Source organism: Gekko japonicus, unplaced genomic scaffold (genome assembly GCF_001447785.1).
Source record: "Gekko japonicus isolate JY-2015 unplaced genomic scaffold, Gekko_japonicus_V1.1 scaffold3134, whole genome shotgun sequence".
In the NCBI taxonomy this organism is placed as follows: domain Eukaryota; kingdom Metazoa; phylum Chordata; class Lepidosauria; order Squamata; family Gekkonidae; genus Gekko; species Gekko japonicus.
Genome location: NW_015170986.1, coordinates 32,588 through 49,353, shown reverse-complemented (window position 1 = coordinate 49,353; position 16,766 = coordinate 32,588). Strand labels below are relative to the sequence as shown.

The window sequence follows — 16,766 nt, the reverse complement described above, 5'->3', positions numbered from 1 at the left end:
GGGGGTTGCAAGCATAGGGGGGATGCTTGCCTTGGTTCCACTGTCTGATGGGGGGGTCTGCCCAGGTGAACTTTCCCTGTGAGTTTGCTGTCTTATTTCTGAGCTGTTCCATAGACTCCTGTAACTGCAGCTGTCTTTTCTGGAAAGAGCATTGGAGAGACTTTTTGGGGGAGTCTGTAACTGGGACGCCAGAAATGTAATCCACCCCCAACTTGAAGAGATTGTAAAAGAGCAGGTGGCAGGGTGAGGTTCCCTGTGCATTTGGTGTGTGTAACTTGCAGGGGGTCCATTCTATATACTTTTGAACCTGTGTCTGACATGTCCCCCCAAAAAACACTTCCCTGACTTGACCTTAGTCCTGTTGGGTTCACAGTGCCACAGTGGCACTAGTTCTGCTGGGCACATTGCACTGGTTCTGCTGGGCTTGCAAAAATGCCTCCAACCTTCAGTTTCTACTGCAGAGATTCTCTGGGACTTCGATTCTGTTCTGCATGGCTTCTGTTGTCCTTGCTTTTTTGCTGTTTTTCCCTCCATAGGAGCACCTTCTTTGGGGGGCTGTAACTTGGACCCCATAAATCCAATCCTCATCAAACTTGGAGGGCAAGTAGAGGAGAGTCATCTGGAGATCTCTTGCATGTTTGGCATCTTTAATTTGCACAGGATCCATTCTATACAATCCTGACCCTCATGAACCTGTGCTTGTCATTTCCCCAGAAAATGCTTTCCTGGGGACACCTTCTTTGGGGGAGCCATAACTCGAACCCCATAAATTCAATCCTCACCAACCTTGGCATGTAGGTAGAGGAGGGTTAGCCGGATATCCCTTGTGAGTTTGGTGTCTCTATCATGCTGAGGGGTGTTCTACCATGTCACAAACCTCACAAATGAAACTGGTTTATTTGTGATGTTTCATGGTTCATGAAGCTGGCATACCATGAACCATACCACATTTTCCCAGTTCATGCCCATCACTACTCAACACCAGTTCTCTAGGTGAAATCCATCTGGTTGTCCTCATGAATTACCCCTGCATTGACCCATGTGGATCTATAAGAACCAGATCATCACTGAGACAGTACCCTAAGACCACAATTGTACCTTTAAAGATTGACTACCTCTTTCAATAGTCTTTCAGTAGTCATGTATGGCTGCGAGAGTTGGACTATAAGGAAGGCCGAGCGCCGAAGAATAGATTCTTTTGAACTATGGTGCTGGAGAAGACTCTTGAGAGTCCCTTGGACTGCAAGAAGAACAAATCAGTCAATCCTCAAAGAAATCAACCCTGACTGTTCCCTGGAAGGCCAGATAATGAAACTGAAGCTCAAATACTTTGACCATCAAATGAGAAGGGAGCACTCACTGGAGAAGACCCTGATGCTGGGAAAGATTGAAGGTTAAAGAAGACAGGGATGGCAAAGGATGAGATGGTTGGACAGTGTCAGCGACGCAACGAACATGAAATTGAGCCAACTTCAGAGGACAGCGGAAGACAGGAGGGCCTGGCGGGAGCTGGTCCATGGGGTCGCGAAGAGTTGGACTCGACTGTGCGACTGAACAACAACAACTCTTGCAGTGAAAAGGAACAAGGTGGGGAGGGAATGGGGCATGAGTTGGCCAGCGACACACGCGGAGTAGTTCAAAACTGATCAGGAAGGGAACCAGGATGGTGGATAGGGAGTGAAGAGAAGAAAGAGAGCTCAGGGAAAGTTCACCTTAAGTAGCCAATTTGTGACCAGAGGCCATAGCCAGGTGGTCATGGGTTCCCAGGAAATGTATACACAAAGAATAATATCTCCGGATGCAGGGCTGGCCCGAGGTTTTTCGGTGCCCAGGAGCAGAGCTCGGAGGATCTCCTCTGACCCACCCCGGGAGGGGCGGGGTGTTGTCTGTTCCGTCGCTCTCCTCACCCTGGCCTCCAGGCCTTTCCACCTGGTGCCCTTCCGCATGGCCTGTCAGGCCGCAATGTCCCGCTCGGCATTCAGCGGTGGAGGAGGAGGAAAACGGTGGTGGCGGCGATGGGCCCCCTCCCCGGATCGTGGCCTCCGCACTGGATGTCACCTGGGAGGCCCTGTGCAGCCCCTCGTGCTGCTGGGAGTGCCATGTCTTTGGCCTCCTCTCCACACCCCTGGCCCGGCTCGAGGGGGTGGAGGTGCTGCTTCACACCCTGCTGCCGAAGGGGAGCCGCCTCACTGCACCCACGCAGGAGATGGTCGTCAAAGGTGAGGCCGCCGCCCTCTCTGGGGGGGCCGGGGGCAGTTTGGCACCCCTAAGGGCCAGCCCGCTCTAGGCAAATGCCTAGTTTGCCTAGTGATCGAGTCGGTCCTGTATGGATGGAAATGATGTTAGGCAATTTGGGGTTGACGTGCAGCAGGGAGTGACACCTCTTGGGGTGAGAGAAAGGAAGGGGAATCCATGGATTCGGTGCTCCACATTAACAATCCAAAGCTTTTCAGAGATGTAATCTGGATCGGTGGCAGGAAGGCTTAATCACGTCTTTTACTTCTACCTGGGCAACAGTCTTTGGGAATGACTTAGGAAGGGGAGAGGAATGTGCTACATGATGGAGAAGAGATCTCTTCATGGCCTCTATGTGGGAACATTTGTCCTCCGTCAGCACATGGATTCTCCCTCTGGTGACCGTCTGTGTTCATGGAGGCCGAGGGGCTGTTGGTCTGCATCGTAGCCCTCGTGCAGGTGCAGAGGTGCAAAGGGGCAGGAGGCTTCCGTAGTCCTGGGTCCAGGTCTGGCTTGGCATACTTCGCAGGGCATGAGGAGGCTTCCCTTGGCCACAGTGTACAGTCCCTCGTCCTGCACTGGGCCCTTCGCTCAGGACCACAGGTCTGTCCATTGCCCCGGCACACGCTCTGCACAGTCCAGCAAGGCGGTCGTATTAAAGAGTCTTCAGGAATGGCTTCATGGCAGCACCGGCCACACAGTAGGAGGGCTGCCAGCCGCCCGGTAAGGCTGGAGTTCTGCTGGCCTTGCTTGCAACTGATCTCCAGACTAGACAGGCGAGTTCCTTTGCAGAAAGTGGGGGAGCTTCTGGAGGCGGGCTCAACGGCATCACATCCCGACTCAGCTCCCTCCCCTCCCCCCCCAAATCTCCAGGAGTTTTCCTAGCTGGAGTTGGCAGCTCTAAGGCAGGGATTCACACACACCCCCGGCGGTCTCATGCTTACCTGTGTGGGGTGCCTAGCAGACCCCGATTGTTATTTGTGTCCAGAGGTGAGAAAGCCCGCGAGAGTTCCAAGCAGAGGAGGGTTTTCAGTATGGCATCGCCACGCTTGTTGTGTCCCCCTTGGCTGTTTGGGCAAAGTGCCCCTTTCTCCAGAGCAGATGCGACCCAGATTCTCCCCCACCCACCCCGCACGCCGTGCAAGTTCTCCATCCCTGTGGATGGGACACCAGGTCAGAGAGACATAACTCCTTGCGGCAGGCCCTGCTGCCTGATCTATGAGTCTCCCGGTTGGAGTTTACATAGCGCTTAGGGGAACTTTATTTTTTATTTATTTATTAATTTTGGCTTATATTCCTCCCTCCCCATGAGCGGGCTCAGAGCGGATGGCAACAGGAGTGAAAACATTTCACAATAAGAATTAAAATGTTTCATACTAAACCTTCCTCAATAAATAGCTAAAACAGGTTAAAACAAAGCTATAAAGAAGACAGATGGCACGGCAGTCTGGTACGGTAGCCACAGAAAGTGGAGCCGCTAGGCCACAGGCGCAACGTTCGAAGGTGGAACGCTTCGGCAGGGGAGGCCGGTAGGCGGGATAATTGGACGCCCACAGCCTCACCCAAAGGCCTGGCGGGACAGCTCCGTTTTACGGGCCCTGCTGCGGAACCGTCATCGGTCCCAGGGCTCTCACCGGCCTAGCAGTATACCCCTGCTGGGGATAGGAGGCAGGCCGAAGAGGCTTAAGATAGGGAACACCAGCAGTCCTGGTGACCAGCCCGGAGGGGAGGGCTGAAGTGTCCCTCCCACCACGACAAACAGGAGGAGAGCGAATCCTGTCCTGCAGCCACCCACCCAGCCACCCACCCACCACGGAGGCAGTTAGAGCAAAGATCAGGGTGAGTGTCGGGGACGGAGGAATTGCAGTCTGATCCTGTTTGTTTTCTGCCCGATTGTGTTGAAGTGCCTGCGTTATTTTCTGTGCCTAGCCTTGTACATAATTTAATTGAACCTTCTTTTTGAACTATAAAACCTGGAAGTGCTTTGACCACATAGTCCTCCCCGCTCAGCACATTACACGTGGCAAAGGAAGACCAGGGAAGCCAAACAGGCCCAAATCAGAGGGGTTGCCAACTCTCCAGGGAGCGCCCAACGATTAAGGTATCCACTTCCCAGGGTTGGGGAATCAGCCAGAGGGGGTCTCACTGTCCCTCTAGGAAGGTGGTGTAAATCCTGTGAGTGGTGGCAGCGACTGAAGGAAGGAAATAGCCCCACCAGGCAGGGTGGGCAGGCAAAAACAGGGGCTTGTGAGCCACTGAACGGCTGCTCAGTCTCCCAGGGCTGAGGGCGGGTCCCCATTTCTCCACACCCCTCTTGAAGCCGCCCATGCTTGTAGCTGCCACCACTTCTTGCGGCAGTGAATTCCACATGTTAATGACTCTTTGGGCGAAGAAAAAATTCCTTTTATCTGTTCTAATCCTACTGCTCCTTAATTTCATGGAGTGCCCACGAGTTCTTGTATTGTGAGAAAGGGAGTAAAGTACTTCCTTCTCTACTTTCTCTATCCCATGCACAATTTTGTAAACCTCTATCATGTCACCCCTCAGTCATCATTTCTCCAAGCTGAAGAGACCTCTTTAACCTTTCTTCACAGGGAAAGTGTTCCATCCCCGTAATCATTTTGCTTGCCCTTTTCTGCACTTTTCTCAATGCTATAGTATCTTTTTTGAGATGTGGTAACCAGACCTGTACACAGTATTCCGAATGAATGCCGTGTTCTTGGCATGCCTCTCCATCCTAGCATCCGTCAATAGCGAGAGTGTCTGCTCTGTCTTTCCCCTCTGTTGGGTATTTGCTTGTTGAAAACACTCAGTGTGTGTGTATGGGGTTAAATGTCTGTTCTGTTGTCACAGAAAATCACCTGCCTTTGTGTTAGCCAATGTTAGCTCAGGACCACAAGCCCGCGAAAAGCATCCCTGTTCTGAGAGTTTGATTGGGAGCAAGGTGTTAGTAACTTTGCATTTTATGGCCCCTCTTCCCCTCTTTGTTCGTCTTGGAGAAGGAGCATGTGAGAGGTGCCATTACAGTTCTTCTAGTCTAGAGAGGATGTAGCTTATATAGCTGTTATTTTATTCCCAAGTTACCCTTCCCTATGGTAGAATTGTAGTAAACTTTTATATTTTAAACACACATGGACTCTGGGTCTGATTATTGAACTCTGGCATCACTAAGCTGTTTTTAACTCTGCTGAATTTCATAAAATACCCCAACACCCTCTCAGGATGGATTCCTTTAACAACAAAGAACATCCTTTCCTTTTGTAAAGCAACAAGTCTTGTACAGCCTTTCTTCCTAGAACTGCCTCTGCTTCTTGCAGTGCAAAACCAGCCTTAAGCCAAGACTAACAAGGACAGGTCATACAGAAACCAGCAGTTCTGATTCTGTGATTCACTATGAATTTAGGCAGATCATGAGAGAGAGGGCAGGAAAGGATGAGCCAGTGCTTGGCTCTCGGGGACCTTTCTTTCTCACGTCTGTCCAGGGTAATGCTGATCGCAGCTTTGAAGTCGGGAAGGAATTTCCCTCCAGGCTAGATGGGCCCAGGGATGCTGGGGGCGTCTTGCCTTCCTCTGGGCATAAAGCGTCCCGGGCGGGGGGTGTCTCTGGGGGGAGTGGGGAGGGAGGTAGCGGTGAATTTCCTGCACGGTGCAGAGGGGTTGGGCTAGGAGGTGATTCTTGGGAATCCATTCTGGCTGTGTGTTTTTATGTTTCTACGACTGGGACAAACTGGCCTGCAGACATGCCACACGGGATGAGGTGGCAAAAACCCTCCCGCTTTGGGCATGGGGTAGGGTGGGGTCAATATGGGTTTATTGTAACAGAATTGATTCAGGAAGAATGCTGAATAAAGGAGTACACTAATTTGTATAGTACGTGCCATCTGTAGCTGTATGTATTACCCTGCATCATTTAATATGCCATGTTAATATTTATGCTTTGTTTCATCTTTGTTTCATGTATTTAGTTGGTTTTAATTTCGGCATCCCAATTCTTCTGCATTGCTTACTGGGTGCCCCATCCTATTGATTGCATTGGCCCTCGCCAGAGCAGAGCCAAATGGAATGAGCGGGGGTGGGGGCCATGTTCTGGCTAAAGGTTATGGGCGCCAGTGAAGCTTCTGCTGTGCTAAATGCAAAGAGTATGCCAGAAATGAGATCAGAGTGAAAAGCAACTCAATGTGTGTTAAGATTTTTCTAAGGTAGAAAGAAAATATTTTTTGTCTTTTAAAATCGCAATTGGATTAATGGTGTTCAAGCAAGGCTCCTGAGTTTTTTCTTCTGTGCCTGTGAAACCAGTCTGAAAGGCTGTGTTTTCGAGCCGAAGAGGATTCTTGCGTGCCGTTTCGACTTGAGATCATCTTTTCCCCTTGCGAAGCAAGCCGGAGCTCGGAACGAGAGAAAAGGGGCGAGGGAGTGCACGATTTGCTGGTTTCCTGCCGGAGCTGCTGAAAAAAAAAGCCTCGGAGGTCCCGCGCACATCAAAGGATCGCCAGATTTCTTCACGAGTTCTGCGGAGTGGTGAAGTATTGAGCAATTAAGCAATTGAGAGCCACAATGTCTGCTAACAGGGATTTAGCATTCTTGAAAATCCCATCCCTGAATAACAATAATTACGACTGGTGGCTGAGATGCGTTAAAAATGTTCTTCAATCACACTCAGCTCTTTCTGTGATTGATTCTGACACCCCCAGGGGGGGAGGAAGAGTTGGAAAAATATATTGCTAACGATGAGCTGGCGATGGCCCTTATGATGGGATCTTTGTGTCCACGTGACCATAGAGAAATGCTAAAATGCCAAACTGCGAGAGAAATGTTGAAAAAGTTGGATGAGACCTATGTTTCTAAGTTTGAAACTCTGCCTCCTGTTTTGGCTTACCTGAGAGAAGAGGGGCAGAGAAGAGCTGTTTCAAAAACAAAAGATGACTTGTCTGTGTTAAGTATTAAATCTACATGTGACAGGAACAAAGGCAGGAGGAATGTAAATTGTTTTCGTTGTGGAAAATTTGGCCATGTCGCAAAATTCTGTCGGTCAGAGTCTCTGCCTAGATCAAAGGATTCGCAAGAACAAAGGAGCCAAAAGGCTCCCGCCAAAAGTGATTGCGCTCAAAATAACCGCTCTGAGAGAAGACCCTCTAGAGGGCGTGGCCAGAGCGCTCCGAGCAGTCACACAGACAGACGCAATGTTTTTACTGTCACAGAGAAACAGCCCCAGAAGGCTGAAGCTGTAAAGCAAGAGAGCAATATGCATGCATTAACTGTTAATGGAATGTGTGACACTGATGAAAATCTAATTCTCATTGATAGTGGAACCGTTTACCATGTGTTTAATTGTGAAAAGTGGTTCACTGACTTGGATAGAGATTGTAGGCCTGCTCTACAAGGAGCTGAGGGCGAAAGCCTTACAGTAAAGGGAAGTGGAACTGTCAACATTTTTGGTTTAAACTCAGATAACAAAGTGGTTGAACTTACACTCAAAGATTGTGCTTTGATCCCCAATGCCACCACTAACTTGATATCCACAAGAAGAATAATGCAAAGTGGTAGTAATGTTGATCTCAGACCAAGCTATGGAAAAATATGGAGTGAAAGTGGATTTAATGTGATGCTGCAAACAAACAATGGCTTTCATTACCTGAGACACATTGTTGATGCTGTTTTTGAGGATGATGAATGGAATAGTGTTCCATACAAAATCAGCTGGATGCAATCACAAAGACTGTTTGTTTGCTTGGCATGTAAAACTTGCGCATAGAAATATGAAGTCTGTTCAACAGACTTCAAGAGATCAACAGACTTCAAGAGACAGATCAAGAGAGAGATCTTGGATATTTATTTATTAATTTTGGCTTATATTCCTCCCTCCCCATGAGCGGGCTCAGAGCGGATGGCAACAGGAGTGAAAACATTTCACAATAAGAATTAAAATGTTTCATACTAAACCTTCCTCAATAAATAGCTAAAACAGGTTAAAACAAAGCTATAAAGAAGACAGATGGCACGGCAGTCTGGTACGGTAGCCACAGAAAGTGGAGCCGCTAGGCCACAGGCGCAACGTTCGAAGGTGGAACGCTTCGGCAGGGGAGGCCGGTAGGCGGGATAATTGGACGCCCACAGCCTCACCCAAAGGCCTGGCGGGACAGCTCCGTTTTACGGGCCCTGCTGCGGAACCGTCATCGGTCCCAGGGCTCTCACCAGCCTAACAGTATACCCCTGCTGGGGATAGGAGGCAGGCCGAAGAGGCTTAAGATAGGCAACACCAGCAGTCCTGGTGACCAGCCCGGAGGGGAGGGCTGAAGTGTCCCTCCCACCACGACAAACAGGAGGAGAGCGAATCCTGTCCTGCAGCCACCCACCCAGCCACCCACCCACCACGGAGGCAGTTAGAGCAAAGATCAGGGTGAGTGTCGGGGACGGAGGAATTGCAGTCTGATCCTGTTTGTTTTCTGCCCGATTGTGTTGAAGTGCCTGCGTTATTTTCTGTGCCTAGCCTTGTACATACTTTAATTGAACCTTCTTTTTGAACTATAAAACCTGGAAGTGCTTTGACCACATAGTCCTCCCCGCTCAGCACATTACACGTGGCAAAGGAAGACCAGGGAAGCCAAACAGGCCCAAATCAGAGGGGTTGCCAACTCTCCAGGGAGCGCCCAACGATTAAGGTATCCACTTCCCAGGGTTGGGGAATTAGCCAGAGGGGGTCTCACTGTCCCTCTAGGAAGGTGGTGTAAATCCTGTGAGTGGTGGCAGCGACTGAAGGAAGGAAATAGCCCCACCAGGCAGGGTGGGCAGGCAAAAACAGGGGCTTGTGAGCCACTGAACGGCTGCTCAGTCTCCCAGGGCTGAGGGCGGGTCCCCATTTCTCCACACCCCTCTTGAAGCCGCCCATGCTTGTAGCTGCCACCACTTCTTGCGGCAGTGAATTCCACATGTTAATGACTCTTTGGGCGAAGAAAAAATTCCTTTTATCTGTTCTAATCCTACTGCTCCTTAATTTCATGGAGTGCCCACGAGTTCTTGTATTGTGAGAAAGGGAGTAAAGTACTTCCTTCTCTACTTTCTCTATCCCATGCACAATTTTGTAAACCTCTATCATGTCACCCCTCAGTCATCATTTCTCCAAGCTGAAGAGACCTCACCTCTTTAACCTTTCTTCACAGGGAAAGTGTTCCATCCCCGTAATCATTTTGCTTGCCCTTTTCTGCACTTTTCTCAATGCTATAGTATCTTTTTTGAGATGTGGTAACCAGACCTGTACACAGTATTCCGAATGAATGCCGTGTTCTTGGCATGCCTCTCCATCCTAGCATCCGTCAATAGCGAGAGTGTCTGCTCTGTCTTTCCCCTCTGTTGGGTATTTGCTTGTTGAAAACACTCAGTGTGTGTGTATGGGGTTAAATGTCTGTTCTGTTGTCACAGAAAATCACCTGCCTTTGTGTTAGCCAATGTTAGCTCAGGACCACAAGCCCGCGAAAAGCATCCCTGTTCTGAGAGTTTGATTGGGAGCAAGGTGTTAGTAACTTTGCATTTTATAGCCCCTCTTCCCCTCTTTGTTCGTCTTGGAGAAGGAGCATGTGAGAGGTGCCATTACAGTTCTTCTAGTCTAGAGAGGATGTAGCTTATATAGCTGTCTGTTATTTTATTCCCAAGTTACCCTTCCCTATGGTAGAATTGTAGTAAACTTTTATATTTTAAACACACATGGACTCTGGGTCTGATTATTGAACTCTGGCATCACTAAGCTGTTTTTAACTCTGCTGAATTTCATAAAATACCCCAACACCCTCTCAGGATGGATTCCTTTAACAACAAAGAACATCCTTTCCTTTTGTAAAGCAACAAGTCTTGTACAGCCTTTCTTCCTAGAACTGCCTCTGCTTCTTGCAGTGCAAAACCAGCCTTAAGCCAAGACTAACAAGGACAGGTCATACAGAAACCAGCAGTTCTGATTCTGTGATTCACTATGAATTTAGGCAGATCATGAGAGAGAGGGCAGGAAAGGATGAGCCAGTGCTTGGCTCTCGGGGACCTTTCTTTCTCACGTCTGTCCAGGGTAATGCTGATCGCAGCTTTGAAGTCGGGAAGGAATTTCCCTCCAGGCTAGATGGGCCCAGGGATGCTGGGGGCGTCTTGCCTTCCTCTGGGCATAAAGCGTCCCGGGCGGGGGGTGTCTCTGGGGGGAGTGGGGAGGGAGGTAGCGGTGAATTTCCTGCACGGTGCAGAGGGGTTGGGCTAGGAGGTGATTCTTGGGAATCCATTCTGGCTGTGTGTTTTTATGTTTCTACGACTGGGACAAACTGGCCTGCAGACATGCCACACGGGATGAGGTGGCAAAAACCCTCCCGCTTTGGGCATGGGGTAGGGTGGGGTCAATATGGGTTTATTGTAACAGAATTGATTCAGGAAGAATGCTGAATAAAGGAGTACACTAATTTGTATAGTACGTGCCATCTGTAGCTGTATGTATTACCCTGCATCATTTAATATGCCATGTTAATATTTATGCTTTGTTTCATCTTTGTTTCATGTATTTAGTTGGTTTTAATTTCGGCATCCCAATTCTTCTGCATTGCTTACTGGGTGCCCCATCCTATTGATTGCATTGGCCCTCGCCAGAGCAGAGCCAAATGGAATGAGCGGGGGTGGGGGCCATGTTCTGGCTAAAGTGAGCCAGTTGCTCACCCATCTTCCTTATCCTCAAGTGAACGAAGGAAGACAATAACAAGCCCTGTGCCACAACTTCTCCTTTAATTTGTGTGGTTAGGTATGATATGTCTTTAATTTTCTTGGTATTTCCCTCTTTGGTGTAGTGGTTAAGTGCGCGGACTCTAATCTGCGAGAACCGGGTTTGATTCCCCACTCCTCCACTTGCACCTGCTGGATGACCCTGGGCAAGCTGTAGTTCTGATAAGAGCTGTCCTTGAAAAAGAGCCGTTTCTGCCAAGAGCTCTCTCAGCCCCACCTGCCTCACAGGGTGTCTGTGGTGGGGAGGGGAAGGGAGAGGAGTTTTGTTTTTTTTTGGTAAACAAGTTTTTATTTTCATAGGAATTCAACATTTAACATTCAATCATTTTCACTTTACCATTGTTTACCCCATTCCCATTTCCTCCCTTCCCCTCTGTGGCTTCCCGCAATGCTTCCCCCCCAACTCCACCTTACTATACTTCATCCATTATATCATTTTCTTATCATTACAATCTCAAGATAACATCATTTAACTTAATATTGATCTAAACATATTAAATTTTGTTTCACATCCCAGTTCTTTTCCAGATATATTTTAAAGTCAAGGGAAGGGAGAGGAGTTTGTCAGCCGCTCTGAGACTCCCTTGGGTAGTGAATCCAATCTCTTCTTCTTCTTCTGGTATGTAATGCTGCCACCAGGAATTTAATTCCGATCTAATTAATTAAACTTTCCCACAATATTTGCCCAAACTCTAAGGCTCCTTCATTGGACCACGTGGTCCTAAGGATGAGACTCTAGTATTTAAGTAGCATAGGACTCCGGGTTACCAATAAACAAGAAGCATATTGGTTTCCAGATGTTTTGTAACTTGTCTCTTCAGTCAATAAAACAGTGTATGTGAATAACATCTGACTGAGGTATCACACTCTTTCACTTCACAAACACTCTTCACTCTGAAAATCCTTCTTTCTCTTCAGAAGGTACTTTGATCAGTCTTTATTTTATTTAGCTCAGTTTAATCTTTCACTTCACTCTCACACACTTATAATACTTTGGCAACGTTAGGTTTTGACCCTCTCTAGTTGCTAATATACTCTCTATAAGTATTCTGCTTCCTTTTTACAATCTTAAATACTCAGAAGGCAGTGTTGCCACAGGTGCTGCTTGACTCTCAGGTATCCCCAACAGCAGGGGCACCCCACTTCTAACCTGACCCAGAGACCCACAAAACTCAGGCCAAGGAAGACACTCCTGGTTCTGAAACACAGAGCTAGCCACAGCTCTGAAAAAGGGTCTCCACATTCAGGTGACAACAAGACAGTCCTCAGAGCAAACCTCCAGTCTCCCCCCCCCTCCACCCAGCAGAGATATGCTTATGGAATGACAATGGCGGTTCCACCAGGTGTAGTACCTACATTTCTAAAGGCTATTCAGAGGCCACCTGGCAAATAGTCCTTCTATCTCCAGTACCTCCCCCAGCCCTTTTGTGTGTCATCCCATGTCTATGTGTGAATTCTTTGTCTCAATACTTGTCCTTCCTTGCGCCATCCCGCAGGATATTGAGATAAACCAATCAAACATTCAAATTATTAATGATCCTTCCTGACACTAATCAGGGACCCATCTTCCATCTTTTGTCTATATCTGGGAACCTATTCAACTGCCTTGGCAGAACCATCAATGGACATAAATTTCATTCAGCTAGCCCCAACTTCTGTTTCACTTGTGTGTCAGGAAATACCTCTGGAATAATCCCCTCATTCCTGTCTCCATATGTTTGTCTAAGATATCTGCATTCTTATACCTCTGCCAGACCTATCAAGGTAAACATTAACCTTCCATGTACAGTGAATGGTCACCTATTCAGGTTCATCCTGCCACACATTAAGAAACATCACCTCTTTTGTCTGGCACCAGGGAAATGCCAGGCCACTCTATTATTCCACAATGGACACTCCCAGCAACCTATCCAGCACCTAGCTTAATCGCATTATAGCTATTGCTAAAGCCTGACTCTGCCTCTCTGGAAGCTAATTGATCACACCTGAATTATGCTCTGCCTGGTACCACACCTCCATGGACTCCTTATTAGTCTAGAAAATCTATTGTTCTCACCTGAGACCAGCTCTCAAGGCCACCCATTGGTCTGCATTGTTTTCCAATGTCTATATTCGTCAGAGCACATGGCCTCAGAGCATGTGCCTCTGCCCTGATGCCAACTGGCAGACCACCCCTAAACCTTTGGGTTTGGGCCACAATACCTTCTTCTTCATGGGTCTCTGCATGTCTGGACAGGTAGTATCACCCCATAACTGACCCCTCCATTAGCTACCAATCACCTCTGCTTCCTTAGTTCTGTATTTCGTGTGTATGTGAATGCTTGATTTTATGTTTGTCTGTTTAATAATCCTTCAGTCAAAAAAATCACTGCTTTAGTAATCTAGCCTCTGTGTCTGCTTCTGGGACTGGGAAACCTAACTCCTGTATACACAGATTCTGATCCTATATTTAATGCCTATTGCCATTTCATACTCGTAATTCCCCACATTTATTAATGAATTAAGGCAATTTGGCTAACAAGGTTGCTTTCCCCAGACTCTGGAGACTGCTGATTGACCACAACTGACTGTTAACTGCTGACTGACCACACTGACTTCTCTCTCTCCACACACACCCTTCTTAGCTCCACCCACACACTCTCAGACACCAACCAATCACCTCACACACGCATCCCCCTGCCACCCTCCTTGTTCTTCTGAAACTTATCAACCATGTAAAGAAACACACACTTTAAACTTTTAATCATTACACCCTGCCTTACAATGGCCCCCCTCCATTTTCTGAAAAGCTCACTGGGCCCAAAGGGAATTACTGGAAGGTGCCAGGGGGCACATGGGCACCACACTGGTGTGACCCCACTGGTATACCCTGCATCAGAGGGAAGCCTGTTACACGGGCATTTACAGGCACCCTCCCCTCTAGAATACCCCACGGTCTCCCAAAGCAGTGTTCCTGAGTCTGTGGGTAGTCCTGAAGGGAACACACATATGATCGTGGGAGCTTGCCAAAAGATAGGGACCCTAGAGGTTGTGGAAATGGACCATCTGTCTTCTCCACATACAATCTGCTCCCCCATCCCCTGGTAAGTATCAGAGTTCTCAGCATTCCAGCACATCTCAATCTTCTTTCTCTAAAAACTCCGTTGTCTCTTTAATGAGTAAATCTCCTTTGGTGACATTTCTCTGCAAAACACCTGCATCTGTCCTTTATGGCTCCTTTCCTGGGTCATACCTCCTTTCAAATATAATCTCTCCAGAAAAACAAATTTTTCCTATTCCTGGGCTATTCTCTTGGTTACCAAAAACATGTTAACTTTTTTAGTATTAGATAATATCAGTCATCAATACCACATGTGCCCTTCAGGATATACTTACTAAGGTGCCATCACACCTTTTGACCAAAGATGGGAAACTTCTCAGTCCTTTTGTCCAGACCCATAATCCTGCCCCCAGGACTCATTCTCTAGTCTATTAAAATGGCTGCCCAGCCATAGCTCTGTGTGTCACTTTAGGGTGCCTAACAGAGTGGCACCCCCAAACTCACAGTTTGGGCGCCCTTTGTTCATGATATGCTGGTCATTCATGCTCTTCCTTCAGCAGACTTCTGCACATCTGGATGGTAAATATCACCTCAAAACTACTTGCATATCTCTAAGCACCTCTGTTTCTCTGTACCATTGTATGCATGTGTTATTTGATTGCCTTGTGTAAATGCTTTACTTTTAATCCATATTTTTCAATAAAACAATCTTCCTTCAAACTGTGTCCTGATCATTTCGAGAGTTTTCCTATTTGAAACGGACCCTGGTATACACGGGTGTATGATCCCTTCTGTCACACCCATTTCGCGAACACTGTCTCCCCACTGATTTTCCCATCTAAAAGGAGACCAGCAGTTCGGGTAACATTGGGGAACACTGACTTACACGGTGTAATCCACCCTCAGCCACAGCAAGAAAGCAAGACTATCAATAAATTAAAAAAATGCAAAAAGCTAGTTCCCCCCTGGGCAGAAGCTTAGCATGTAGCTCTTCACCTGGCAATGCCAGTTTGCAGTACAGTTCAGTGTTATATTGTTTCCTCCTGCACTGCATGTAGATCAGCTCTCTTCTGGTGGGCACAAGGGCGCGCGGTGAAGTAGAGGGGACGAGGGCCGGGGCCGAGACCCTGAGCATGCACAGGTCTGCACACCTGGCAGCCCACAGCCACTCTTCCCTTGTGGAAGCAGCAGAGGGTCTAAGTGATGAGCCTTTACAGGATCTGGGCCCAACTGCTCCTCAGGAGGCGGAAGTGTGACTCAACTAAGAGCACTGATCCTAGTGCCTGGAAGAGAAACTGGCTACTGGAGCTTGCTGTGAGACCACGGTCAATGTGGGGTCAATGTGGCGGCATGCAAGTGGACTACCCTGCCCTGGGACTGCGCTCCTGCATCAGAGAATATGTTGCCTGATCTTGGCCTGGGGGAGGAGCGGTGGGTAAGTGTGCTATCCCTGGAGCATGGCAGCCAAAAGTGTGAAGTTGTGATAGACTGTCCCTGCACTAGCTTGCAAGAGGAGAGCAGATGGTGAACCTCAGAAGGGGCCTGGTAGACCAGATATTAAGAACTGAGATCGAGGAAGCTCTTAAACAAGTGATTTCTTTGTTCAGCTCATAACTTAACATGGGACAACATGCAACAAAACCTTCTAACTTTTATACCATTTGAACTGGCAAAGCCACACCTCTAGAACAGATAATAACCAATGAAAATGCAACACTTAGGACCAATGGATTTGGTTCCCACCGAAAGCCAATGTCTCCTCGGATTGGCCTATTTGCAGCATTGGCCAATCCGGTCTCGCATCTCAGGATGCTAGGGCTTCTATGGAGCCCTAAGCCCAGTTCCTGACTTCACACAATAACGGAGTACATAACACCAGACCAGTGAGAGTCCGCCTCGTCCAGCCTCTGGTCTTGCACAGGGGCCAGCCAGTTTCTCTGGATGGCCAACAACAGGGGACGAAGGCCGGGACCTTCCCCTGATGCTGCCTCCTCCTGGCACTCAGATTCAGCGGCTGACACCTCTGAATGTGGAGGTTCCCTTTAGTCACTGTGGCTAGTAGCCACCGATAGACAGACCTCTCCTCCTTGAATCTGTCTAATCCTCCTTTAAAGCTGTCTATGTTTGTGGCCATCACTACATCTTCTGGCAGCGAATGCCACATTTTAGCCACTCTCTGTGCAAAGAAGTAGGCTACTGGGTGGGGCCTCTAAGTGGCAGTGCCGGTACAGACAGCTGGATGCACAACCCTGTCTAGCAGGGAGATATTTCCAGAGTAGCTGCTGGCGGTGGCTGGTGGCCATTTTGTCTTTGGTAACCTTGGGGAGCCAGGGAAAGGGCCAAAGCAGAGAGTCTGGACATGCGTGGGGGTTCCACGACTAAGCCCAAAGAAGCAGGGAGGGGGCTGGCCGAGTCCGTTCTTTCACAGCATGTATTAACGGGCCAATTATGTTGTTGCCTCCAAAAGGTGCACCAGGGGGAACTCTTAAGACAGGCCCCGTCCTTTGACCCGCCTGCATAGAGAGCTCTCAACAATCTAATACAGCAAATGGAGGCTCAGAGCCCGTGACTGGTGTCCAAAGGCGGACACATTCCAATTCATTCCGTGTTGGCGGTGAGCAGCAGAACTTCTTTCACTTCCAGGTTATACAGATCTGTGTGCTGGTTCCCTCTGAAGCTGAAAAGGCGCTTCACGGGAGTCTGGCGCAGCAGAGCGCGCAGGGAGGGAGGGGAGGGGAGGGGAGGGGAG

General features: G+C 48.4%; 1 protein-coding gene across 1 annotated transcript in view; it reads left to right on the top strand.

Annotated features, from left to right (window-relative positions):
• The window catches only part of LCMT2 (leucine carboxyl methyltransferase 2), a 47,326-nt gene that overhangs the window by 3,902 nt on the left and 26,658 nt on the right, over positions 1 to 16,766 (top strand). Inside the window, exon 2 of the mRNA XM_015418977.1 lies at positions 1,983 to 2,219. Within this exon, the coding sequence (XP_015274463.1) occupies positions 1,983 to 2,219 (237 nt within the window). The remainder of the gene's footprint in view (positions 1 to 1,982; positions 2,220 to 16,766) is intronic.